This window comes from Myotis lucifugus, unplaced genomic scaffold (assembly GCF_000147115.1).
Source record: "Myotis lucifugus unplaced genomic scaffold, Myoluc2.0 scaffold_137, whole genome shotgun sequence".
In the NCBI taxonomy this organism is placed as follows: domain Eukaryota; kingdom Metazoa; phylum Chordata; class Mammalia; order Chiroptera; family Vespertilionidae; genus Myotis; species Myotis lucifugus.
In genome coordinates this window covers 2,528,614-2,555,810 of record NW_005871185.1, presented here as the reverse complement: position 1 = coordinate 2,555,810, position 27,197 = coordinate 2,528,614, and the positions used below count along the sequence as shown (strand labels likewise).

General features: G+C 42.1%; 1 protein-coding gene across 1 annotated transcript in view; it reads left to right on the top strand.

Annotated features, from left to right (window-relative positions):
• The first annotated feature begins 10,495 nt into the window (after positions 1-10,495).
• Positions 10,496-27,197, top strand: part of CCDC80 (coiled-coil domain containing 80) — a 35,617-nt gene continuing 18,915 nt past the window's right edge. Inside the window, exons 1-3 of the mRNA XM_006094452.3 lie at positions 10,496-11,287; positions 11,704-13,592; positions 20,590-20,746. Of these exons, the coding sequence (XP_006094514.1) occupies positions 11,715-13,592; positions 20,590-20,746 (2,035 nt within the window). The 5' untranslated portion in view covers positions 10,496-11,287; positions 11,704-11,714. The remainder of the gene's footprint in view (positions 11,288-11,703; positions 13,593-20,589; positions 20,747-27,197) is intronic.

Below are 27,197 nucleotides of genomic sequence, written 5' to 3'. Positions count from 1 at the left end.
AGTAATTACAAGAATCGGAGGAAAGGGGGAAACAGGGAGTTATTGTTTCACAGGTACATAGTTTCAATATGAGAAGATAAAAAATTTCTGGAAATGGACAGTGGTGATGGTTGCACAACAATGTGAATGCACTTAATGCTGCTGAACTACACATTTAAAAATTGTTAAAATGGTAAATGTCATGTTATGTATATTTTACAATAACAACAAAAGATTGAGAACTTCTCAACGAAATCAACCCAGAAGCTTGGCCCACTTTGGCACATTTTATTTGTGTGAGCTGACAACTTCTCTGTTGTTTATAGTAGTTAGCTGTGAATTTTCTGTTATTTTTAATTAACCTTATTATTTATATAAAAAATTAACCGTTCCAATTTTTATAGATGAAGAAACTGAGGTTAGGGGAAGTTAACAGCTTGCCAAAGTCACACAACTAGCAACAAACCTGGGATTTCAATCTAAGTTTTGTTTGTGAATTTCGTGCTGCCTTCTTATAGGCAAAACAAATCTTATTCAATGAATGAATGAAATGTCCAAATATGGGATTGTTCTCCAACCAGGATTTTTTCCCCTCAATCTAAATTGTTTCTCTCATGTTTGATGCAGTTACTTACTAACATTTATTTGTACTGCCTCTGAATTTTCCCAAAGGCTTTTGCCAAAATCCAACATCACAAATTATTTGTAAAGGGACCACATGTCTTTATTTTCCATACTTAACTTTTATATAAAAATAACATTTAGGACTTTGGAATGTTACTTTTTAACATATTGAGAATGAATTCCGCTTTGAACTTTTTAACTCACTTTGAAACCCACATTGGATTTGATCTTTAGTCTGGAATATTTGCAACAGACTTTGGTTAGAAACATGTAAGTTATAACAATATAGTTTTTTAAACAGAGCTTTCTAATAAGATGTGATTACAAACCAATGTGACTGTTTTTAAAAAACCCCAGCAGGGTTCAAATTAATACCATTGACTTCAAAGCAGACTTCTTAAGACTTCTTAAGAAACTAGATAGTGATGGTTCAGTTATTCAAACACAGTATGAGTACTTATTCTATGCCAGACACTCAGAGAATTTTTGAAATTTCTTTTTCATATTTCCCCCAAAACCAGTTAATGAACCTTGCAGGAAATATACTTTGTAGTCATCTATTATTTTGGCCTCAACCAGAATTATACAATTGATCATCTACCTCATTCAATAAACTTGACTCCTAGAGACATCAGACTATGACTAAAACACAACTCCAACTTCAACGGTTGAAAATTTGACAAAATTTAAGATATGCCAAAAGTTTCTTAAATGCAGCATATAACTACTTTGACAAGGCTAGCCCTTGGTAATATCTGATCACTCCATCTTAAATATTGAGTTTTTCCTTCATTTACTATTACTTCTTTCTGCATTGATTTTCTTTAGGGTACATATCTCTCACTAATAGAATGTGAGTTCCATAAGAGCACAGATTTTTATCTGTTGCTTTATTCCCAACACTGGAATAATGCCCAACACCCAAAAGGTGCTCCATAAACAGTTTTATAATAAATAAATTAATAAGATTCATAATTCTTTATATAAAACTAGAGGCCCAGCCCACTCTCACCACTCCTGTTCGACATAGTACTGGAAGTATTAGTCATTGCAATTAGACAAGAAGAAGAAATAAAAGGCATCCAAATTGGAAAAGAAGAAGTAAAACTGTCCCTATTCGCAGATGACATGATATTGTACATAAAAAACCCTAAAGACTCCATCAAAAAACTATTAGACTTAATAAATGAATTCGGCAATGTAGCAGGATACAAAATTAACACCAAGAAATCTATGGCATTTCTATGCACTAATAGTGAACTTACAGAAAGAGAGACTAAAAAAGCAATCCCATTTACCATCACACCAAAAAAAAATTAAGATACCTAGGAATAAACTTAACTAAAGAGGTAAAAGATCTCTACTCAGAAAACTACAGGACATTGAAAAAAGAGGTAGAGGAAGACATAAACAGATGGAAGAACATATCATGTTCATGGATTGGTAGAATCAACATCATTAAAATGTCCATACTACCCAAAGCAATTTATAAATTCAATGTACTCCCCATTAAAATACCAATGGCATATTTCACAGACCAAGAACAAACTCTCCAAAAATTCATCTGGAATAAAAAAAGACCCTGAATAGCTGCAGCGATCCTGAGAAAGAAGAACAAAGTAGGTGGGATCTCAATACCAGATATCAAGCTGTATTACAAAGCCACTGTTCTCAAAACTGCCTGGTACTGGCACAAGAACAGACATATAGACCAATGCAATAGAATAGTGAACCCAGATATCGACCCAAACCACTATGCTCAATTAATATTTGACAAAGGAGGCATGAACATACAATGGAGTCAAGACAGTCTCTTCAATAAATGGTGTTGGGAAAATTGGACAGATACATGCAAAAAAATGAAACTAGACCACCAACTTACACCATATACAAAAATAAACTCAAAATGAATAAAGGACTTAAATGTAAGACGGGAAACCATAAAAATACTAGAGGAATCCAAAGGCAACGAAATCTCAGACATATGCCAAAGCAATTTCTTTACTGTTACTGCTCCTAGGGCATTGGAAACTAAAGAGAAAATAAACAAATGGGACTACATCAAAATAAAAGGCTTCTGCACAGCAAAAGAAACCTCAACAAAACAACAAGAAAGCCCACTGCATGGGAGAACATATTTGCCAATGTTATCACCCATAAGGGTTTAATCTCGAACATTTATAAGGAACTCATACAACTTAACAAAAGGAAGATAAACAATCCAATAAAAAAATGGGCAAAGGACTTAAATAGACACTTTTCAAAAGAGGACATTCAGAAAGCCAAGAGACATATGAAAACAGGCTCAAAGTCACTAATCATCCGAGAGATGCAAATCAAAACAACAATGAGGTATCATCTCACACCTGTCAGAATGGCTATCATCAACAAATCAACAAACGACAAGTGCTGGAGAGGATGTGGAGAAAAGGGAACACTCATGCACTGCTGGTGGGAATTCAGACTGGTGCAGCCACTATGGACAACAATATGGAGTTTCCTCAAAAAGTTAAAAATGGAACTCCCATTTGACCCATGATCCCACTTCTAGGAACATATCCCAAGAAACCAGAAACACCAATCAGAAAGGATATATGCATCCCTATGTTCATAGGAGCACAATTCACCATAGCTAAGATTTGTAAATAACCTAAGTGTCCATCAGCAGATGAGTGGATTAAAAAATGGTGGTACATCTACACGATGGAATACTATGCTGCTGTAAAAAAGAAGGAATTCTTACCATTTGCAACAGCATGGATGGAACTGGAGAGCATTATGCTAAGTGAAATAAGCCAGTCAATAAAAGAAAAATACCACATGATCTCAGTCATTTATGGATAATAAAGACCATTATAAACTGATGAACAAAAATAGATACAGAGGCCGAGCAGCATCGAACAGACTGTCAAACTTCAGCGGGAAGGCCGGGGCAGGTTGGGGGGGTGGGAGGTAAGAGATCAACCAAAGGACTTGTATGCATGCATATAAGCATAACCAATGGACACTTGGGGGTAGGAGAGGCTGGGGGGATGTCAAGAGGGGGAAAAGAAAAGGAGACATATATAATACTCTTTGTAATACTTTAAGCAATAAAACAAAATTTTTTTAAAAAAAGAACTTGAATGCATATATGCATAACCCAAGGATACAGACAATAGTTTGGTGAAGGCCTGGGGAGATGGGAGCAGGGAAGGGCTGGAAAGGGTCAATGGGGGGAAAAGGAGGGTGCATCTGTATTACTTTCAACAATAAAGATAATATTAAAAAAAAAAAACTAGAGGCCCAGTGCATGAAATTCGTGCACGGGTAGGGTCTCTAGCAGCTGTCAGCTGCCGGCTGGGGCCTCCCTTCCCCAGATGCTGGCTGCCAGCCAGGATCTTCCTTTGTTCCGTGCCACCCCTGGTGGTCAGCGCACGTCATAATGAGCAATCGAACTCCCGGTTGGTCGAACTCCCAAGGAGTCACTTTGCATATTAGGCTTTTATATAGAGAGATAGATACTTTACTTCAATTTCACAATTCCATAATTCAATGCAAGTATAAGATTCAATTTTTATGATTTATAGTGCTATTTCTTCTGTTGCTACTATTAGTATTTAATAAATAGAGATTAAGTGACCCTCTAGTGCCAATAGAAGTGTAGATATTTTTCCTTCTGTCTTTCTTTCTTTCTTTAAAGTGATAAGTTATAGTTGGGTTGCCTTCTGGGGTTTTGCTGACTCTTCTAACTGTATTTGATTGGTACACACTTAAAAGTTTTTTGCTTTCACTATATGCAGGGTGCAAAGAAAAAGGCAAACTAAATGGAAAGTTACTCCATGTTCTCATCAACTTGAAGATTTTGGAAGAACAAGAACCCATATTTGAAGGTCAAAACAATCAGAAGAGTGATGCTCTACAAAATATCTTCTCAGAGAGAGGTGAGTGGTTTATGTTGGAGCTTTAGGGGAAATCCTGTGACAGAGATAGTATAGGGCCCAGATACTAAAGAATGAACTGCACGTTGATATGTGGTAAGAACCTGTGGAGAAAGGGTCAGAGGTGACATGTTGTTCAAGCTGTGGGCAAGTGAAAACCACCATGTGCTCCTTCCTTTCTCCCACCACAGCAGTCACTCCTCCTCCACATCCTTTACTCTTCTCATCTTCTAAAGGTTGTTCCCCAGGTGGGAGGACTCTTCATCTTTGCCTGTACTCACTCCTTAAGTAACTTTTATCCAGCCTCATGTTTTAAATAGCCTTCCAATGTTATAATTCCAGCCCTAGTCTTCCTTGAAATCCAGACTCATGTACCAACTGGCTGCTCAAGCTCTGTGCCAGAATGTCTGACAGGATTTTCAGACAAAACATTTGATTCTCTGCCCCAAACAACTCCCATCAGCTCTGGCTTCAACACATAATGCAAAGAGGATGACTTTTCTGCACCTACCCTGCTACTGGCACCCTAAATCAAGCTACTATACCTTTCACTTGACTAGTACATTCTCTCCCTAACTGGTCTTCCCATGGCCATTCTGGCCCCATACTCTATTCCCCATGTAGCACCTATAGTGATCCCTTTAACTTATATATCAAGTCTTGCTACATCCTTTCTTAAAATCCTTCAGCATCACTCTCCTGAGACACACTTGTGAAGCAATCCCTGCTTCAATGCCTGTGTATTTGCTGTTCCCTCTACTTGGAATGTTCTTCGCCCCTCCACTACTTGAGTGACTGGCTTCCCTAGCTTCGCTTAGGACCATTATACTTGACCCTTATCTAAAATGGCTTCCTTCTCTTCATCACCATTCACTCCCTTCCCTTTTAAAAAGTGCTTCCCAAGCATGTATCTAGGTGTAGGCATATATAGTTTTTGTTTATATCCTATTGCTTGTTTTCTACCACTGGAATATAAGCTCCATGAGGTCAGGAGATCATTCATATTATATTCCTCATAATAAGAGCAATGCCTGGCATTGAATACATGTGTGTTCAGTGAACGTATTGGGATCTTGTTGGTTAACCCCTCCTTATGTCAGGTGATGTTCTGAGTGATGCAATCAAAACCTGGGGTAAAAGGTCAATACAGAAAAACAAGAAGTGAAAGCCAAGGCAATCCTAGCAGGGCCGGTGCAAGATGGGAACTGGGAAATGAGAATGAGAGGACTGTCAGACAATCTAGCACATCCTGCCGGACAGAGTGTCTTGGGCTCTTATGGACGAGTGAACTCTGAGGCCAGGGGAACAACCATGCAAGATTGTCCAGGTGCCACACAGTAGCTGCCATGGGAAGCCTCTTTCTGGGTAAATCCTGCTCCAACATCAAAGAAGCGAACCCCTCGGACAGGAATACACTCTGTGCACATTGGCTACAGCCATGTCAGCACTGACTTTTACATAATGAAAAGTCAGCAGTGCTGCTGCAGAGAGTACAATTAACTAGTATTTGTTTATCTCTTCCACTGGACTGTGAGCTTCTAAAGGGAAGAGACTCTCTGATTCTCTATCATCCCTGGTACAAAGTCTGCACTCTTGGAGAACTTTTGAGAGAAAGGCTGAAAGAAGGGAGAAGGAAAATGGATCACGACTCTTCTTGGCTATCCCTAAGAGAATGGAGGGCAGCATAATCAAAATTGTCCCTTCAAATCTGATTGATATAAATCTTTTTTATACATTAAATGACCAACGGTTAAGACTTTGAACCCCGTACTGTCCATCTCTTCCCAGCCTAGAATCAACTCTCCCAAGCAGCAAATCGATACACCCACAAGTTTACACTGCTCTCACAGAATGGCAACCAATGAAAATAGGAACTTTAAATCACTGATGTAAACATTTTTAAAGGAGCCATTAGTTCATTTAAATAGCTCCTTAATCTCTGCTAGGGCAAGATCCTTCAATTTGTTCTAATTAGGAGTTTGACAACTTCTTAATTAAACAACTTTCCACCTAGAAAAAAAGTGCCTCCAAGATTTTTCCAATAAACTCTAAAGTAATTAAAAACAAATGAATAAAACAGAATATTAAAACTGTTCTTCCAAATAGTTTTGGTCACTGTTCTATCAGGTAACTTTTGTATTTATTTATTTATTTATTTATTTATTTATTTATTTATTTAAAGTAAACATATCCTTCAACTTTGGGTTAAATGTGACCTGTTGACATTTCAAAGCCATTTCAGAGGAGGTTACCCTTTTTCAGAGCTTCTCTGGGCTGTGTCAGCATCCTGAAGTAATAAATGGTCATTGTGGGCTTTTCCCTTGACCTTGCAGTTTATCTCTTCAGTGTGTCCTACTCTGTGAATACTGAGAATTCTTTTTTATTCTGAAAGACAAGTGTGGCTTAAGACTGGACATTGAGTAAAGTCTGCAAATGGAAAGAAAAAGCATGTAGCATTATCCTCAGCTTGAATATTGTTTGTGTCTCTGCCACAGAAGTGTGGTAAAATGGCTCTGCTGGGGGAAACAGAGCAGGAGAGGTGGTTTCCCTCCAAGACCACACTGAAGAGCTTGTATTTTGCCTCCTTTTCTTTCCCCCCATTCCCCTCTTAAGCAAACATTTTCCTCAGGCAATAGAACAATGTTTTGATTCCAGTTCCGTAACACCCACCAAGAGTTACTCTGTGCAAGGGAACAAACTCTGTGTGACAGAAACCATGGTTTCTCTAGGGTGCCTGGGACATAGTTCCCTGAGTCTTGGTCCCAGGTTGCTGAGGACTTAGTCAGTGTGGGTCTGATCAGTTAGCACACCCCCTTCTGGATGCCACCTTAATTTACTCTGATTTTCATCAAAATTGCTGTATCTCTAAAGCAATTTTGTTTTGCACATTCTGGCCTTTCTTTCCTCCAAATTACTCTGCAACCAGTGTCAGGTAGTTTCTTGTCAATGAATTCCAAAATTAGCATTTCTAAAATCCACTTTTGAATTTTATTTATTTTACCTTTCTTTGACTCAGCATAAATCAATCTCTCTCTCTCTCTCTCTCTCTCTCTCTCTCTCTCTCTCTCTCTCCCCTAATTAGTTAATGTTTCTTAGGTTACAGAAAAGATGGAAAGGTCTAAGTAGGGGACTTTTTAATACACGGCTTTTAAATAATGGACTATAAGCCCCAATTTGAAGCCCCACTGAGAATCCCCACTTTGCCAGTGTGTCTGTGTGGGTGGTGGGAAAGCATTAGGGAGACACCAAGATGGCAGTATTAGGTCCTCTCCCATATATGTGTTGAGCGCGCCATCTGGTGGCTGAAAATTACAGAAGGGAAGAAAATCTGAAGCTCCCAGGAAGACACACAGCTCAGGGTTGGGCTGGCTTCCCCTCTTAATCAAATCCTGGTCACTAAAGCGTCTGTATTTGAACTTTACTAGTACACAGGTGACAAATGTGGTGCACATTGTCAGGAGGCTGGTGGAAGACTTGTGATATTTAAGAAAAAGGACAAGGCTTTAAGGACCTATTAAGAAAGGTGAAAACTGCCGAAACCGGTTTGGCTCAGTGGATAGAGCGTCGGCCTGCGGACTGAAAGGTCCCAGGTTCGATTCCGGTCAAGGGCACGTACCTGGGTTTCAGGCACATCCCCAGTGGGAGATGTGCAGGAGGCAGCTGATCGATGTTTCTCTCTCATCGATGTTTCTAACTCTCTATCTCTCTCCCTTCCTCTCTGTAAAAAATCAATAAAATATATTTAAAAAAAAAAAAAAAAAGAAAGGTGAAAACTACTTCTACAAAATTACTCTGGAAAGTAGGATTCTAAAAGTATAATAAGTGCTCTGGTTGAGTAAACAAGTGAGATTCTTCTATGAATATGGGAAACATAAAAAGGTATTAGAGGAAGAGAAGTAAGAGAAAGTGTGGGAAGAAAATAAAAGGGGGAGGCAGGAGAACACATGTTTTGTAGGTGGGTCAATTTTACCACTATCACTTATATTTGTGTGAGAGTAGGGAATAATTCTACCTATCTCCTAGGGATATTAGGAAGATTAGGTAAAAGAATATATGAAAGTGCCAAGCCCAGAGCCTCACCTAAAAATGCTCAATAAATGATAGTTGTTATTAGTAAGGAGAATAGAAAGAAGAGGAAAGACCTTGAAAGGGATAGTACAGAACACACTATGTTTTGAGAAAGGAAATAACATCCAGGACTGTATAACAAGCATGCCAAACTCAAAGGCTAACACGGGCCAAATAAACAAGGTTTAAGTTTATGTGGGCCGCAAAAAAAACAAAAGCTTCAATTTTCATAGAAACATAGGTTTATTTTGATAGAGACATGCTGAATACAAAGGGCTGAAATAAATGAGTAATCATTAACATAGAATAATAGAACATTTTAACAAAAAGTAATATTTTTTCTTGAACATTAACTTACCAGACACTGACTAACTGCACAAATGAATAATTGTAACGCAAATAAACCTATTTTTCTTGTTCTCGGAAAGTGAAATATTTCCTGTTGCGCGCACCAAACAAGTAAGTACAAGACTAATGACATGGCAATTCGCTGCTAAAATATTTGTTGCTAGTATTGGTGGAGAAAAATGGTGTGCCTGCACATAAGGTGCATAAAGGAAATGAAAGCAACATGATTATAGTAATCAGTCATTAGCAAATGTTGTAGTTTGTTATTAATAATTATGTATAACAGGATATTGTAAAAATTAAGTTACGAAATTTTTATTAAAATGTTTCTTACATATCGTTATATTGGCTGGGCCGCAAAAATATTCATTGTGGGCCGCATGCGGCCTGCGGGCCGCAAGTTTGACATGCTTGCTGTATAACTTAGCACAGGCATTTGATCAACGTAAGAGGTGAAGCCCATGAAAGGAAACACCTTCTCCGACTGGACAAAGGGTCTGTGTCTGAAGCCCACCTCGTTGCTGCCATCACAAGGGTTTGTGAGGGCTCCACAGCAGGGCCTTCCCTCTGGGCACCCCTTGGTCCTCAAGCTGTGGGCTGAGTGCCTTCCCCTCAACCCCCTACAGGTCTTCAATTCCGTGCTGGGAGCTTATGTGAAGGAAAGGCATATGATCCATTGGAGATGGGCTGATCAAGGGGTAGCCACAAAGGACCAGGCTTTATTCTGTGAGAGTCGCCACTGGCATGGCCTAGTTTGCAAAGGGCATTCTGAGAACCCTGGCTCACCACGGTCTCTGGTAATTCATACCGATGGAATTCTCTTAGAAAAGCTGGACAAAATGTTTGTATAACCTGAGGCACCTTTCCACCCATCTAAAAGCTGAATCCCTATGACAGACTCAGGAGGTGGACACAGTTACCTCAGTCTCTGTGGAACCTGATATGGCTATTTCAAAGGATTGTCTAAAGCCCTATAGATACCTGAAGCTTTTGGAGAGCAACACACACACACACACACACACACACACACACACACACACTCATGCCTCTGAGGAGGGTCTTAGCCTACCATTTCTAGGCAGAACCCAGAACTGTGCCCCTCCCCTGATGCAATGGCCGACTGGTCTCAGGGGAACAACAGCTATTGCCTGCATTTCTAACCTTTTACCAGCTTCCTTCCATGCCAAGGAGAAAATTAGGAGCAAGAATACAGTAATATGATCTCCAATTAGCATAAAATAAAAACAACCCAGTCATGTTTTCCATGGGCTTTTCCAACCTCAAACTAAATGCATGAAGCAGGGAGAAAAAGATAAAAATATATTCATGGAACTATATATATATATATATATATATGCTATCTCTGTGTGTGCAGCCAAGCACCCTGACCCAAATGATTATCTGTCTCTAGGAAAACCAAGCAGAAATCTGAGAATTTTCCCGTCCCGAAGTGCAGTGTGAGTACAGACGGGGAGGGAGAATATCCTGATTACTCGGTATGGAAGGGGTTAAGTCCTCAGCCATCCTATTCTAAAGTGATTTATGATGATGGGTAGTGTTTCAAAACTTTCCCCCTCCCAAAGAACAGCCTCTCCCTCCTCACCGAGTCCACTCTTGACGTGCTGAAATGGGAAGGAGGCGGTGTTTTGCTGATCTGTTAAATTCTTAGTGAAGTTCCCTTGATTTCCAGTGGCTGCTGTTGTTTGAGTTTGGTTTGGATAAAAACTGAGGTTGTCCTGGCATTCCTGGGACTGAATCCAGGCAAGAGGAAGAAGAAAACCAAGGAGAAGGAAACGAGGAGGGGAAAAAAGGTGGGTGGAAGAAAGGGAGGAGAGAGGCGCAGGGAAAGAGAAAAAGCCTACTTTCAACATCACATTCCTGTGTTTTCCCTCAGCCTGGAAAACATATCAATCCCAGTGCCTTTCTGCTCGGAAACAAAGGGACTAAGCCAGACGGTGGGGGAAAGGGTGATAAGAAGGATCCTGGAACTCTAAAGAGAGCAAAGCGGGAGCCTCAGGGGCTTCCTGTCCGTTTGCACAGGGATTGGCACACACAGACACAAGACCCAGCAGGAACGACAGAAAAATGGAGATGCACAGACGTAAAAGGACAGCTCCTGTCACCTCATCCTACTTGTCAAGAAGGTAAAGAGACAGCCTGAGAGAAAAGAAGAGAGCCGCTGAGCCCTCGGGTCAGGACAGGCGCCTGGAGCTGGAGCTGCAGCACGCCCCAGCCTCGCGAAGGAGACAGAGGGTTGGGAGGAAAAGCATTTCATCTAGGAAACTGTCCTGGGATCACAGTTCAGATTGCGCTTTAACCCCCGGCATTCCATCTCCATGAGCCACAGTGTAAGTGTACAAGCCTTTCTGTCTTTGGTGTGATTGTTTCTTTGTTGCTTGTTTGAAGAAATGCAATGAGACTCTTGTCATAATTAATGTGCTCGGTGTGCCTTTTCTCTGGAGCATCAGAGTCAGATGAAAGGGTGCGAGCACGCGGAATGGGGCACCGAGTTGGGATTCCTGCTCAATGTAACTGTCTCTGCTCAGTGCTGACAAATTATAGGGGCTTACAAGTAACAGGATCTCAATCCTATTTTCCATTCCCTGACCTCCCTCCTTATTCTTCTCTAACCACCCCTTCCCGTCCCTCAGTCTTTGGCCAAATTGGAGAAAGGGAAAATGCCCAGCTGTTTGCAATTAAATAATTTTCTTTCTTTTCTCCCCTTCCTCTCCCCTGTTGTCTTTGACCTCGCTGCCTCTCAAAGTGGATTGCACAATGACATGGAGAATGGGACCCAGTTTCACCATGCTGGTGGCCATGTGGCTGGTGTGTGGGTCAGAACCCCACCCCCAGGCGATGAATGGAGGGGGCCATGGAGGACAGAAAGTGCCTCTGGTCCCCCCAGTCCACAGAAGGCCCGCTCGGCTGCTGAGGCACACGGGGAGGTCTCAGGGAACGCCGGGAGAAGGACACCTTCAGCCTCTCCAAAGAAGGCGCAGCGTGCCGGTGCTGAGAATAGCTCACGAGAAGGCCCCGCCGGCCCCGCTGGACATCCATGGGGCCCGGGGGAGACCGGAGCGGAGACCGGCAGCCCGGGCTTCTCCCCGGGAGATGGTCCGAGATGAGGGGTCCTCGGCTCGGTCCAGAATGCTGCGCTTCCCCTCGGGGTCCAGCTCGCCCAACATCCTGGCCAGCTTCGCGGGGAAGAACCGCGTGTGGGTCATCTCGGCCCCCCACGCCTCGGAGGGCTACTACCGCCTGATGATGAGCCTCCTGAAGGACGACGTGTACTGCGAGCTGGCGGAGAGGCACATCCAGCAGATCGTGCTGTTCCACCAGGCGGGCGAGGAGGGCGGCAAGGTGCGCAGGATCACCAGCGAGGGCCGCGTGCTGGAGCAGCCGCTGGACCCCGGCCTCATCCCCAAGCTCATGAGCTTCCTGAAGCTGGAGAGGGGCAAGTTCGGCATGGTGCTGCTGAAGAAGACGCTGCAGGTGGAGGAGCGCTACCCGTACCCCGTCCGGCTGGAGGCCATGTACGAGGTCATCGACCAGGGCCCCATTCGCAGGATCGAGAAGGTCCGGCAGAAGGGCTTCGTGCAGAAGTGCAAGGCCTCGGGGGTGGAGGGCCAGGTGGTGGAGGAGGGAACGGGCGGCGGGGGCGCGGGGCGGCCGGGCCCGAGCAGCGAGAAGAGGAAGGAGGACCTGAGGCGGGCGCACGTGCCACCCACCAGGGACACGCGGGTGAAGGTGCCCAGGAAGCCGGCCCCCACGACGGCCGCGCCTCCGCCGCCGCCCCCGACCCCCAGGGCCACCACCCTGCCTCCCGCTCCCGTCCCCACGGCCACTCGGGCCACCGCGCGGGTGGTGACGGCGGCGGCGAGACCCACGACCACCACGGCGTTTCCCACCACGCAGAGGCCCTGGACGCCCCGGCTGCACCCCTTCTCAGATGCCCACAGGCCCCCAGCCACGGCCGAGGTGACCACAACCAGGGGGGCCGTAGCCTCGGAGCATCTCTACCCGCCCCCCCGGAGGGAGCAGCCGCGGGAGAGGCCGCAGAGCACCCGGAGGCCCGGCAAGATCAGCAGCGCCGAGAGCCTCCCGGCCTCGCCCGCGCCCACCTGGGCGCACAGCACCAGGGCAGCCCCGGGCCGCTCCCGGGACAACCGCACCGACCGGCGGGAGCACGGCCACCGGGACCCCCCCGTGGGGCCGGGTCCTCACAAGCCAGCCAAGGGGAAGCCCCCCAAAAAGAAAGCCCAAGACAAAATCCTCAGCAACGAGTACGAGGACAAGTATGACCCCAGCCGGCCCACGGCCTCGCAGCTGGAGGAGGAGTTGCAGGTGGGGAACGTCCCCCCGCAGAAAGCGAAGGAGTCCAAGAAGCACGAGAAGCTGGAGAAACCCGAGAAGGAGAAGAAGAAAAAGGCCAAGAGTGAGAAGGCAGACAAGTTGCTCAAGAGTGAAAAGCAAGCGAAGAAGGACAAGGCGGAGAAGAAGAGCCGGCCGGAGAAGGAGAAGAGCAAGAAGAAGAAGGCGGGCCCCGCCGAGCAGGACGGCTCCCTGAAACCCACCACCAAGGACTTCGCGCCGAGTCCCAAGAAGCTGGTGGCCGACCTGCTGGGCTCCTTCGAAGGCAAGCGAAGGCTCCTGGTAAGTAACCTTCTCCTTGGCATTGCTCTGGGGGCTGCGCGGGGCGTGTTCACGGTTGGTGTGTTGCTTTTCTGAAATCGCAGTGCCGGAGGGCCGTCCCTGGCTGACCCTGTGCGGTGTGGAGATATAACTGATCGGGAGGTGTGTCAGGGAAGGGCTGTGAACTTTCTCACACAGACTCAGAGTCATCGGCCAGGGGACCCTAGACATGAACCCAGGGAAGCACCTGTGGCCGGCTTCCCCCAAACCCCTCAGTCCCCATCCCCCATCTCTACTCCTCTCTTCCAAGGGATGGTTCTGGATACAGCTCCATTTTACTAAGTTCAATGAATAACAATAGAATGAAGCAGTTCCTAAAATGGTATGCACTGACTCTGGTCACAACTTAGGAAAAGGGTTTCTCTCTTCATGATCTGAGAAACCAGAAGCATGTGTACGGGGAAATAAACAAGGTTTCTCCTCCGCCCCCCCCCGCCCCCCCTTATTAGGTCTATATCAAGAATTGGAAAACTCAAAGGGGAAAGTAAGGCAGCCTCGGTGGAGAGTAGGTGTGACTGGGAGTGGGGAGGGGCCCTTTTTGATGTGACCCTCATGAATGCTTTTAAATCAGCTGTCTGAAATGTTCATCCCTTAAAGGCTGTCTCTTCCATCACTGCCCAACCAGTAGGAGGCCAAAAGGATGGAGTGTGAGGAGCTGGATTAATTGTTCTAATTTCCGATACCCTAAAGACACATCTGAACGTGGAGTCCAGATGTCAGTTGCTGAGACTCTATAAAATGAGCATGAACGTGTGTGTGTGTGTGTGTGTGTGTGTGTGTGTGTGTGTGTAAGAAAGGAGACAAGAAGTCCTTGCTTTTACTTTGTCTCTTTTTCTGAGTGTCATTAGGATTGAGTGAGTCACAGTTATATCTCAGTAGCTATCTAGTTGACCATTACTTGCCACCATCCAAAGAATAACAACAGCATTTTGTCAAACCCCAGAAAAAGGGCGTCGGACAGGAATTAGCCCCATCCTAAAGGTAAGGGCATTTCTCATCAGCAAAGGGAACATGATTTCTTCTATCCAAGTTTCCTTACCCACTTTTCTAGTGGATTTTGCCCCTAGCTTCTTAATGCTGTCATTCTACTCCAGGCTGTCAAAGAGGAAAAGAGTACTATACAATTACTTTAAAGAAAAAGATCAGGAATTAATGTTGGGTGTTATTCATCAAGAATGATTCCCTCAGATACCTGGGTGTCAGGCACCATCTCATGGCACTGAGAACATCATCTATCCTACTGAAGGCACAAAGTGACTCCACACCCTGCATTTTCCACACCAAACAAGCTAGGCATCCTTCTCTCAGGGTATTGCTCAGAGGGCTTTTAAGGGTTTTTTTCCAATCTGGCCTAAATTGTGATTAATGATCTGAGCCAGAGAGACTCTGGCACCCATCTATCTTTAGTGGTTTCAAAAGTTTAAATATGCATTTGATTTGTAATTTAGAGCAGAGTCCCTTGTGGTATTTATCATGGGCGGGGCATGCCCCTAAATCCTCTTAGCTGTCCCATCAATAGTGTATTTATGTGTTAGAACAAAACCCAAGTTTTTATTGATTCTACAGGTTTTGTGTGTGTATATGTGTGTGTGTGTGTGTGTGTGTGTGTGTGTTATTTTTTTGTATGTATGTTGTTACTCGTTTTAACCAGAGACTTAAAGTAACTATATAAACTAAGGGTAGCAGAGGATAGGTTGCCAGAATAGTTTAACAGCTACTTGGTTATTCCCAGAGTATATAAATTTAAATGGGAATGTTCCAGTAGAACCAAGAGAGTCACTGATTTCAGAGTAGAACCCTACCTGGTACTTGAATGTTTGCCAGAGAACCCATGGGGGGAAAACTACTCTCTTTGGGCTGAGAGAAAGCATTCGTGGTGTGCTCTGTTGCCCTCGTCCTGAGTACCTGGGACTTTGTCCAGCCTGCTAAAGCACATCACCCAATCCTGCCATTTAGCCAACAGGGCAGGCAAAGTGTTCCTCATGGTCAGGTTTTAACCAGGCAAAAATAATCATGGGTAAACTGTCAGGATTGCAATTGTGCACCTATGGGTAAATACTTCCATTACCGCTAGTTTATGAGTCAAAAGAAAGGGGTTTTTATACATATCCCTAGTATTAGTCATGCCTTTTATTTCCCTCCCTTTCTCTCCACTCCCTTAGTCAGAGATTTGAAAGCCCAGCTGGGTCTTTTCTGCTTTTAACGGTATCCCTGATCATAAATTTCTAGCAAATGAAACTCAGATGACAGCTTCTGCTGATGTCATCTGAGGCAAAACAGAAACCAGCTGGGATTGCTCATGGCAACGTTGCTCTTGGTGGCTGGTGAGAGGCCTGGGTTTGTTATTACACAGAAAGCCCCAACAAGAGGCATTTTAGTCTTGCAATCCCCGTGTGCTCAGCTGATGACTGTATCAGAACTGTGTTTTCTAAATAGCTAATGACATCTAAAATAAGAATGGATTAGAAAAGACAAGATGAAATAAACATGATGCAATATCGAAAGATGGAGAGAAAAGACTGTTTGACTAGACAGAGAGGAGACTTGTGTTTCTGGGTGAAAGACCTAGTTGGTGCCATTGATTGTTTTTCCACCCATTTTCCCCATCTAACATGGCTGATGTTATTCAGGAATCTGGGGATTCAATTAATATTCATTAAGGCTTTGCATTTTGTGCAAGTACAGCTGACAACATATACCTCTACCTAGCCTCAGTCTCACAAGTGAGCTCAAACTTAAATGAGGTTTGAATTGTAAGAAACTGTGCTGGTCTTTGAGCTTATCTTCCCAACGTTTCAGTAACCTGGTACCCTGTTACAATTTATCACAAACCTCCAATGCTTTGCATTTATTAATAGCATTCTTTAGATGTGAAAACATCACATAACCTCTACTTAAGCGATTAGTTAGGGAAACACTGGCAGCAATGGTGTAGGTTGTGGCTGGGTGAACAGCACCCTAGAAGCCTTCAAAGGAGCTACAGGGGGACCCAGGTGTCCTCTTCTTGGGCATGAAGTCATTTCTTCAACCCCCCTGCCTCTCAGTCTGTCAAAGAAAAAGGACACATCCTGCCAGGAGCTATTTGAGACTGTGTGGTTTAATTTTCACGACAACCCCTTGAAGAAAGACTTAACTCCATTTTACAGACAATGAAACAGAAGCTTAGAGAGGTTGAGGCTCCCAAGGTGAACAGTTAATATACCGCAAAGCCAGAATTAGAACTCAGGTATGTCTGATTTTAAAGCTCATGCTCAAGCCACTCCCCCATTCCTGTGGAGTGAATATGGGCATTTGCCATAAAGTGAAGGGGAAACTTCCCTGTTAATTAGTCGACACAGATATTTAAAAATTCATTTAACACTTTAAATTACTCAGATAAATGGTAAGACATACCAGTTGTCAACATTTGTGCGAAGCACCAATGTAGAGTTTCTGCCTGGAATACCCACCTAAGTCTCTGCACTTCAACTCGCTGGCTTCCCCGGCAGTCAGTCAAGAACAATAGATTGAATCCCAGTTAACCTAATCCCTCAGACTGGCTGGTGTCAGTGTGGGGGTGACAATGGTGAGAATATAAATAAGCTGTTTATCACTTAAACATTGGACTATGTAGAGTATAGTTGACAAACCATCATTTTGTGCCAAGAATCTACCTAATTGTCAATTAACAAGAGGATTCATGGTGCTGAATTGCAGAGATTCAAGTTCAAGTTTAAGCATTCTTTGAAGCTCTGGTAATTCAAGTGGGTTAATACTTTCAACCTTACTTCAGAAATCTGGATATTGGAATAGCAATATACTTAATTGATTTTATTTTAGAAAAGGATATAAAGCTCTGGTTTACTAAGGCAGACGACTACCTTAAGTGTTACTTTCCAGAATTTTATAAAAGTCTAGTGTTTTTAGCCTAACACAATATGTAGAATAATCTGAGACTTAAAATGCCTTCCCCCTGGCATTTCCCATTCCTGTTTGCTCCCTTTATTAATGTAAACTGGCTTCATTATACTCTGAGGCTCCTTGTGCCAACACACTGTTGGAACAGAAACATGAAAAAGAGCCATAACACAGTTCTAAATTCATGAGACATGCCCTGATTTATCGCCAACGAACTGGAAAGAGGCCAAGTACCAGACAATGTTTACTGAAGTCCTAGGATGCTCTCTTTAGGAAGAAGGGATTGGAAATGGTTACCATTTTAAGTACTGCTTGAAATGCTGCCAAACTAGAAAATTAATTGGATGAAGATGTCAAAACACAGAAAAAGAAACCTTAAAATATATTCAGCTGATCAGCCTCTTCTACTTTCCCTGATGTGAACTTGAGGAACAGATTAAACCAACTGGGTTGTGGGCTGCAGCTAGACACTCATAGGCAGGGGACCACTGTGTTTCTGAGGGGCTCCCCTCTCCTGGCTGGAAGGATCCATGTAACCTGGGGGACGTGGGCCAGAGTTTGCTTTCCTACCAACCATGGGCACAGCAGTGGCTTCAATGCCAGAAGCATAAAGTATAATAGTAAACCAAGGTAATTCATAAATTCCAAGTGGACAGGGCAGACTCTAAGAACAGTAATTAAAAGGAAGAAGTGATCATCGAGAAATAGAAAAGACTTTAGGGAGGATGCTGCATTTGAAGAATGTCTCAGCATCAGATAAGTTGGAGGGGACCAGAGGGTTTTCTGGGTGGGAGGGGCAATATAGGCCAAGGCAGAGGAAAGAATGTGGGTGAACTATTCAGAGGCGACATACATGTATGGTACTTGGGCACACACAGCCTTACACACATATTTTTATTTATTTTTGTTCAGTCTTCTCACTATTTTGTGAGGTTGGCAGGGAAGTTGTTTCACTGTAAAGATGAGAAACTAAGTAATGTTCAAAAGGTTAAATGACCTTATGAAGATTACATGGACGCCACAAGTTGAATAAGGATTAAAATGCAGACCCTCCAACTTTGACTTATAATCACCATTTCTCTGTGTCACTCTGCCAAGATTTCTTTCATGTTGTAATTTAGAATGGTCTGGCTATGGGTGAAGAGGGCACATAAGGAGAGTAGGAAGAAAGGTTAGCAAGAGAGAGCCTAGGGCAAGATCACTGAGTGCCAGAAACTGGGAAATGAGTCATGAAAGATGAATGTCACCTCAAGGTGGGTTAAAGCACCCTTGGGCAAAGGTCCCAATGTGAAAATAAACATTATTAGAGCTCCTGGTTTATTATAGTGTGATTCTCACTGGGTATCCATTGGCCTAAGACTACAATGTTCACAGATCCCTAGGAGAAACTTCCAGATGGAGGATGAGGTTCTGTATATGTTGTGTGAAATTCTCACTTAGGTACAAGGGGGAGAAGACCAGAGGGCATTTTGAGGACTCCTGAAATTCTGTCATATCATGGTCTGCCCGTGGACTTTAAAGCTTCATGACAAAGTGTGAGATGAGTAAAGTGGAGTCTGTGTATGGATTTGAAATTATAGAGGCAGATAAGTATCAGTCATTTAGCTTCTGGGCAACTGTGCCCTGGAGACTCCTCTAAACATATTCTAAACATGGGCTTATCCTTCATTTAGAGTAGGGAGTGCAAAATCAAGACCAGTAAATCTTACCTTTGTTTTGACTATTTTGTGTTCTCACTTAAACATTCACTTTATTTATCTCAAAATAGTATATTTGTGAGCAAAGAATAACCAGCAAGAAAAACATAAAACATCCCAACTGAAAATAAAACTCCCAAGATTTGGGCTACCATAAACACCAAAGCAAATATTTTCAGATGTCATATAGCTAATTAAAAACTAACAAACAAACCCAAAATGCCATTACTGTCTCTTTTTATAGCCACCTTAAGTCTGTTTTAAGGCTAAGTATGAATCAATGAATAAATTTGATTATTTTTCCTTTTGGGAAATTACATTTTTTAAACAAGCATATGCTACCCATCACATCCAATTGAACATGCTTATAAACACAAAATAAAAAATAAATGAAATCATGTCTACTTAAAATAAATAACAATCTGAGAAAATTATATAAGTTTATCCCAGAAAACCTTTGTTAATGTTCTGCTCTAAAGCTATTGAACACATCTTGATTTCCATGAGGGATAGTATTTTGTCAAGCATAGACAATTCTTAGAAGGGAAAGCGTACAGGAAGCAATAAACATCTCACAGAGAAAAATAAACAGCAGGATCAAGTTGGGACCAGATATTAACCGTTTTGAGAAAGAGTTTGAAAGAGGTTGCAGTATGGTAACTTCTCCCCTGAGAAATGCCACATGACAGACTTCAGAATTATTTTATAAGGTTAGATGGGTAAGTAGAGAAGTGGCTGATATATTTGAATGTCGTCAAATGGGAGAACATGTATAGAGGCTGACTTCTGAGCCCAGTGATGAGTTAGCAAAGGATGAATAGACAGTGTTCATAGCAGACATCAGCCGTCGATTGTTCCAGAGTGCCTAAGGCCTGGCTATGAAACTCTCTCAACCCTGTGAGACATGAAATAATAGTAGTAACCACTCAATTCACAAATGCCAGAGCAGCCAATGAGGATAAGGGAGATTCGCCAAGCAGTTTTTACATGCCAAGTATTTATGCAGTGCCCACAACAGCCTTGCACAATAAGTTCTGCTGTGCAGAGTTCACAAGTGAGAAAACCAAGACACTTGGACACTAATAAAGAATCTAAATAGTAGAAATGAGGAGAAAAATCTAAGCTTCCTGGAGCCATTTAAAAATAAAAGCCCTTTACAAACAGTCTTTTGGCCCTAATTATGCTAACTGTCCAACAAATCCATGTAGTCTAGTTTAGTTTAGCTTAGCTTAGCTTAACTTAGTTTAATTTAGTTTTGGTGTCAGTCACTACCAGCCCTGTATTCCAAGTCATCCCTTTGGATTTTTCCTCAGTGTAAAACTATCAGTATGAATTAATATTTGCTTGCCTTCGCCCACCTCCAGCTGATCACCGCTCCTAAGGTTGAGAACAACATGTATGTGCAACAGCGAGATGAATATCTGGAAAGTTTCTGCAAGATGGCCACCAGGAAAATCTCTGTGATCACCATCTTTGGCCCTGTCAACAACAGCACCATGAAAATCGACCACTTCCAGCTAGGTTCTCTTAACCATTTTAATTATGTTATTGTTTTTCTCTTAGCTAAGATGGGACAAATTGTATGGGAGAGGTCGGTGGGGAATCACAGGAAACCAGATATTCAGAAGGCTCTTTCCTTGAGGCAACAAAGTTTAGTTGTGCCTCACGTTTATTTGCGTAACCATTTCCGATGGTTCTGGTTTAAGTTTTTGGCACTTTAAAATGAAAAATACGCAAGTGCTCCATGGTTTGAAAGCCAGTAAGGTGGAGAAAAAAGAGAGAAGTATATAGCAGGGGGAGAACCAGAAAGGTATTCAGAAATTTTCTTCTGGATTCTGAGTCTTCTTGCCTGTGAATAATGTCATCTGATCTTCCTGCAGCCTTCATGCTGCAGGCAACTCACTCACAGATAGGGACCTGCCAGACCCTTGAACTACTTAAGTCTGGCAAGGCTGGGGAGGGAATTAACCAGGGCTGAAAGAAGCTGTTAAGATAAATGAAAAGTCACTGAAATATGGACTGAACTCTGCCCAAGTCCTTTGGAAAGCAGAAGAATTTGGCTGAATGTAGAGTTTTCACAATTTTTTATATTAATGATGTGTGTGGGACTCTTGAAGTGTCATTGGGCAGCTGAGATCTAACTCATTGCAGTTCCCCTGAACGTTGAAAGACTTACTGTGAGTAGTTACGCCTCAGTCAGAAGCCCCAAATCTGCCCCACCCATTTATTCTCTAATTATTACATCTCTAGAGCTTTATTGAGTTAGTTAATCCTCACCTGAGGATATTTTTCCATTGATTTTTTTTAGAGAGAGTGGAAGGGAGGGGGAGAGACACAGAGAGAAACATCGATGTGAGAAAGACACATCAATTAGTTACCTAGTGAGCCAGTGATCGAGCCTGCAACCAAGGTACATGCCCTTGACCAGAATCCAACCCTGGAACCTTCAGTCCAAGGACCGACAATCTATCCACTGAGCCAAACCAGCTAGGGCAGGGGTTTATTTTTAAAAACCTTTTTCTTACATGCATTCTCTACTTTTTTATTTTCATTTAACTATAAAGAAAATCCTTCCTATTCTACCATTTGTATATTCTGTATGTTTTTCATGAAATACATTACATCTGAAAACATCTGAAAGGATGTAAAACAGACTTTCCCCATTAATTAACATTTAACTTCAATACATATAACACATTAGCTCACAGATTTTTCTGTCATGTGATCGTAGTATAATTGTATACTTCTTAGTATACTTACTTAGTATAATTGTGTACTTGGTATAATTGAACACATAGTCATAATTATGTCATGATAATGTCAATTTGGTTTTTAATATGGTCTAGCTTTCTAAGTCATATTTTATTGTGGTAAAAACAGGACCTGATTTTTATGTTCATAGTACAGTATTGCTAACCTTAGGCACATGTTGTACAGTAGATCTCTAGAATGTATTCAGGTAGGAAGTTTCAGTTATACATTCTCTTTCATTAGCTCACCTTCCCCTCTTGACATAGATCCAAAGGAAAATTAAAAGCATCCTTCCCAATGTCCCACCCTAAACCATTGTGGATCAGTGATTTATCTGTGGATGTGCTGTGTGTGTGTGTTTGGCAGGGGGAACAACAACAATAACTCAATGTCCTTACCTTAACTGAAACAACAGGCATACAAACAGAAGACACAAAAGAAGTTGTGGTGTCAAACAAACCATTTCAAAAACACAGTCACTACCTCTTTGTTGTGTGAACATCTTGGGCCAAGCTACTTCCTAATTCTCAGCTTAGAACATAGCTATCTGTATTTCCAGGCATGGTAAGATTTTAATAAGGTAATGTATGTAAATAGTGGTCACATAATGAGCACTATTACTGTGGTCATCATCACCACCATTGGTTCTGGCAGGCATCTGGAGATCAGTGAGCTGTCATAGGGAGTAGAGCACCTATAATTGAAAAATGCTTATAATCGTTTTCTGCTAATTACAGAATGTTGACAGTGAACCCTCACACCTGCTCTGCAAGGTTAGGCTGTATTACTACTCCTGGTGATAATACCCCAAAGGCACATGTTCAGTGGTTAACAGGATTCAACCATTTGCTTCCTGGATTTTCAAATAGTAGCATGAGCCAGCGAGCTCAATTATGATCCAGATGTCTAGAGAGGAAGTAGGTATTGAATCCAGTGCAGGAACGGGTTCTGGCTGGTGATGAAAATTCTTCCCCAGGTGTTCCCGATGTCAAATGTGTTAACCACGAACTCTCACACAAAGAATTCTCATGCCTTATTTGAGGGATGTTTGGGAAAATCATTATGTCTCCTACCTCATCCTCTATATGGTTCTGTTATAAGCATCTGTTGCTGCCTTGGCAAAATGTTAGCATTAATCCTGCTATTTTCTAGACATCTGGATTGAATATGAACTGTAGAGGGACTGAGGTTTTCTTTTTTGCCCTATTAGAAGTCGGGTATTGTGATTTGGGTGTTTGCCTGTCACTGAATGGCAGCTTGGACGTGGTTTGGGGTGCTTTTATCTTGTTCCTCACTTAATTCCTGGAAGGCCTTTCTGTCTTTGTGTCATGTCCCAGGTTACCCTTATAGGAAAGGCCATAGTACTTTCAGCCAAGACTGGGAGTCAGCCATGGGAAAGTAGGAATTGGCGTGCTTCATGGTCTCAGTGAACCAAACTCCAGCCTTGACCAATTTTCAGCTGGAAATCTATCAGATGGCCTTACTTTCCTTAAAAATAAATCAAGCACTCTGGACTCTTCCAGGCTTTTACTGGACCTAAAAAATAGAGGCCCACATACAATTCCAGTGTGAGCTGTCCTCCCACCTGCCCCATTTTCTTAAATGTATGTGAACTATAGATGATAGACCTACAAATACCAGGAAACGTACCTGAAGATTTCAGGCATCAGCTTAACAAAGGTTATCCAGGCTTGAGCAAATTCCAGTGCAGCATAAGCCCATCTGTTTTTGCCAGCCCAGAGTGTTATATGGGAGGGTTTAGAATGACCTAACACATAAAAGCATTCTTAATTGCTAGTGGCATTTAAAATGTCGATGTAGGCCCTAGATAATTTGGCTCAGTGAATTGGCCTGGGGACTGAAGGGTCTTGGGTTTGATTCTGGTCAAGGGCACATGCCTGGGTTGTGGGCTCAATTCCAGTAAGGGGTGTGCAGGAAGCAGCCATCAATGATTCTCTCTCATCATTGATGTTTCTATCTCTCTCTCTCCCTCCCCCTTCCTCTCTGAAATCAATAAAAATATATTTAAAAAATAAAATAAAATGTCCATCTAGGATGGAATATGGAATTCATAGGAGAATTTCTAAAAAAAAAATATAAAAGAATACATTTCAGCATAAAATACTCTCTGATTTTGATCCTGTTGAAGAGGATTGTTCTTTAAGGACAAGTTTCGACAAGTTTCACAACCATCAGGATCCATAAAAATGCAGAAATGCTGCTTTCCCTCAGGAGTACCTGAAAAAAATTGACCCTTTGCCCCAACTCCCCCTCTCATCTCTGGTGACACTGTCTGGCAGCTGCCTTCTCTAGACTCTGTCACCCTGTGCTGGGAGGCAAGGCTGGGTGAGTGAGCAGATTTCCAGACACTGGCTGCCCTGTCCTCCTCTGTTTATTCAGTCTTTGATTATCAATCACTCTGTGCCCTGGAGGCTAGAGAGGCTGTCTCCTAACTTGTTTAGTCATCCCATTCCACTGCCCTCAGCTGCTTCTAGCATCCAGCGTATCAGTGTCAAGATCAACCCCTGATAATCAAGAAGTGTAAAGTGCCCCATAAGTCAAATGCTTGAAGTGTTTGAAGAATGTGGTGCCACCATCAGAGAAGGTATTATAAATATCAGAATTTTTAAAAGTGGGTGGATTTAAGAGAGGTGCCTTGAAACTAAGTAAATTTTTTTGGTACCTGATGATTCTATTCAGGTTCTTTTGGTTTTTAATAAATTGTTTTAATGGTACATTTTTTTTTATTCCAAACTCAGAGGTCATAAAAAGATATACACAGATAAGTCTTACACCGATTTCTGGCCCCTTTACTCTGTACGCCTGCCCCCATAGGTATTTTTATGATTTCTTATTTGTTCATTTAGAATGTCTTTGTGCAAATACAAATAAATATAAATACCTATATTCCCCTTCTTTTAATACAAAATATAGTATATTATATATGCTGTTCTGCTTTTTTTCAATTAAATATATTTCTGGAGATCTTTCCTTTTGAATTTACGGAGATCTTTCACATTCTTTATTAAGCCATTGTGAGATTTATTCTACCATAGTTTATTTTAGTCCCCTTGTTGATAAACACTTGGATTTTTTCAGTATTTTCTATAAACAATTTCACAATTAATAGCCTCATACATTTGTCATTCTATGTATATGGGTATATCTTTACAGTAGATTTGTAGAAGTACGATTGTTGGACCAAATGGAAAATGTATTTCTTTTTGGTAGATAAGAACAGATTTCTCTCTATACAAGCTCTCTCTTTTTGCAGTCCCATCAGCAATGTATAACTGTCTGTTTCTCCAAAACTGTCCATGGAGTATATAATCAAACTTGTGAATGATTTTAGCCAATGTGGTATATGAAAAATGGTGTTGTAGTATAGTGTTGGGTGGCATTTCTCTGTTTATGAATATGACTGAACACCTTTTCATATAATTACGCAGCATTTATATTTTGTTTTTAGTGTCCTTCGCCTATTTTTCTATTAGATTGGTACTCTTTATAAATTAGAATAAAAACTCAGACACTCAGGCCCCCTCCTCACTCCAAATACTGACTCAGTTAGGAAATGGGGTCCAGGAGGAATTTCTTTTTAAAAATGTTGCTCAAGTGATTCTGATTTTGCAGCTAGGTTTGGTCTAGAGCAGAAGATTGGGTGTAGAAGGGAAGAGAGGGCTGAAAATGTAGGTTGGCGCCACATTTTAGAGGATTTCAAATATCAGGACAAAGAACTCCAACTTTATTTGGTAAACTACGTGAAATCACTAAAGATGTTGGAATATATTTTTCAAATAAATTATAAATAACTTTTAAGTTTTGGTAGAGTTAGTGTGCAGGATAGAAATGTACCTGGCAGGACCCATTCTTCATATATAGGACAGGCTACTCTATCCAGGGACCAAGTGAGAGCAGCAGCTTTGTGATCAGGAATGGCCAGGCTAGTCCCATCCATCAGTGTAACCCAGTCACTCCTCCTACAATGACTGATGGTCAGCAGGTAAACGACCACTCACGGAGTAAAATAGGAGCAAGCAGATCAACTACAAAGTCATTTGAATTGATCTGTTTCCAATTAAAAGGAAGTAAATCCCATAGCTGGAGGCCAAGGTTATCCGAACTGAAATAACCTACCACTGACTGCTCGGCAATCCTGGCAATACTCTTGAGATAAAAGCAGTTTAGCATCTGCTGGAGTGTTGCTCTCCAGATTTATCCAAGGTACAACAGAGAGATCTTTGGCTCCCACTGACTTCTTGAATAAAATAGTCATATTTTAAATGCAGTGTAAGTGTGTTTCATTTATGTTATATGTTGCCCCAGGACATTATTAAGGTCTGATGGTGAATAGTGCAGCGTACTGAATGACATTTAAGAGACTGGAATGTCAAAGGAAAATAGATTTTACTACTCACAGGTTCCAGACAGGAAGCTGCAGCATGTCTCTCAGGGCCACAGGAGAAACACCAGGTTTTGGTGGGGAAGCAGAAGCAAGAGTGAGGAGAGAGTCCAAGCCACGGTCTTTATTGGGGTTTCCATAGGAAAAAGCAAGGCAGGAAAGGGTGAATAGTTTTACGTTGGTTAGTGTGAATGATTTCAGTGGGCTTTGGACTATAGGGTTGGTCCCTAGTTGCCTAGTACCTGGTCCTGGAATGATTAAGGCAGAGAAATATTGTCTCCTGGGTTCCATGGGCCAGAGAAAGGGGTTAGGGCTCTGGATTGGTTAGTTTGCATTTCAAAGACCGGCTCCCTGGTTGGCCCTTTGCTATCTCTAAGAATTGGTTAGCCCAGAGAGGGACAGTTGCTCTCCAGGCTTTTTAAGGTGTTAAAACATGATAATATACAGAAAATTTAAATATATATGTGTATATATGTGCATATATATACATATATATATGATTAATTCAATTTTAAGACCTCATACATGAAAACCCAAATTAAAAAAATGAATATATATAATATGTTTTCTTAAATTGCACTGGATTGGCTGTGTTTGGGGCTCAAAAGATAAAGGAAAGTGTAAGGGTTTGATGGTGGGTTTTGTACACAGACCAGAATTGCTCATTTCTTTACTCTGTCCCTCACTACCCTCTTTTTTCATGTGATATCTTTTTTAGGGGAAGTTTTCATGATTACCAAATCTGTCAAGTGCCTGTGTGTGCCAGGCTACAAAACTTAAAAGATGAGCTATGATCAAGACTCAGTTCCTCTTGTTGAG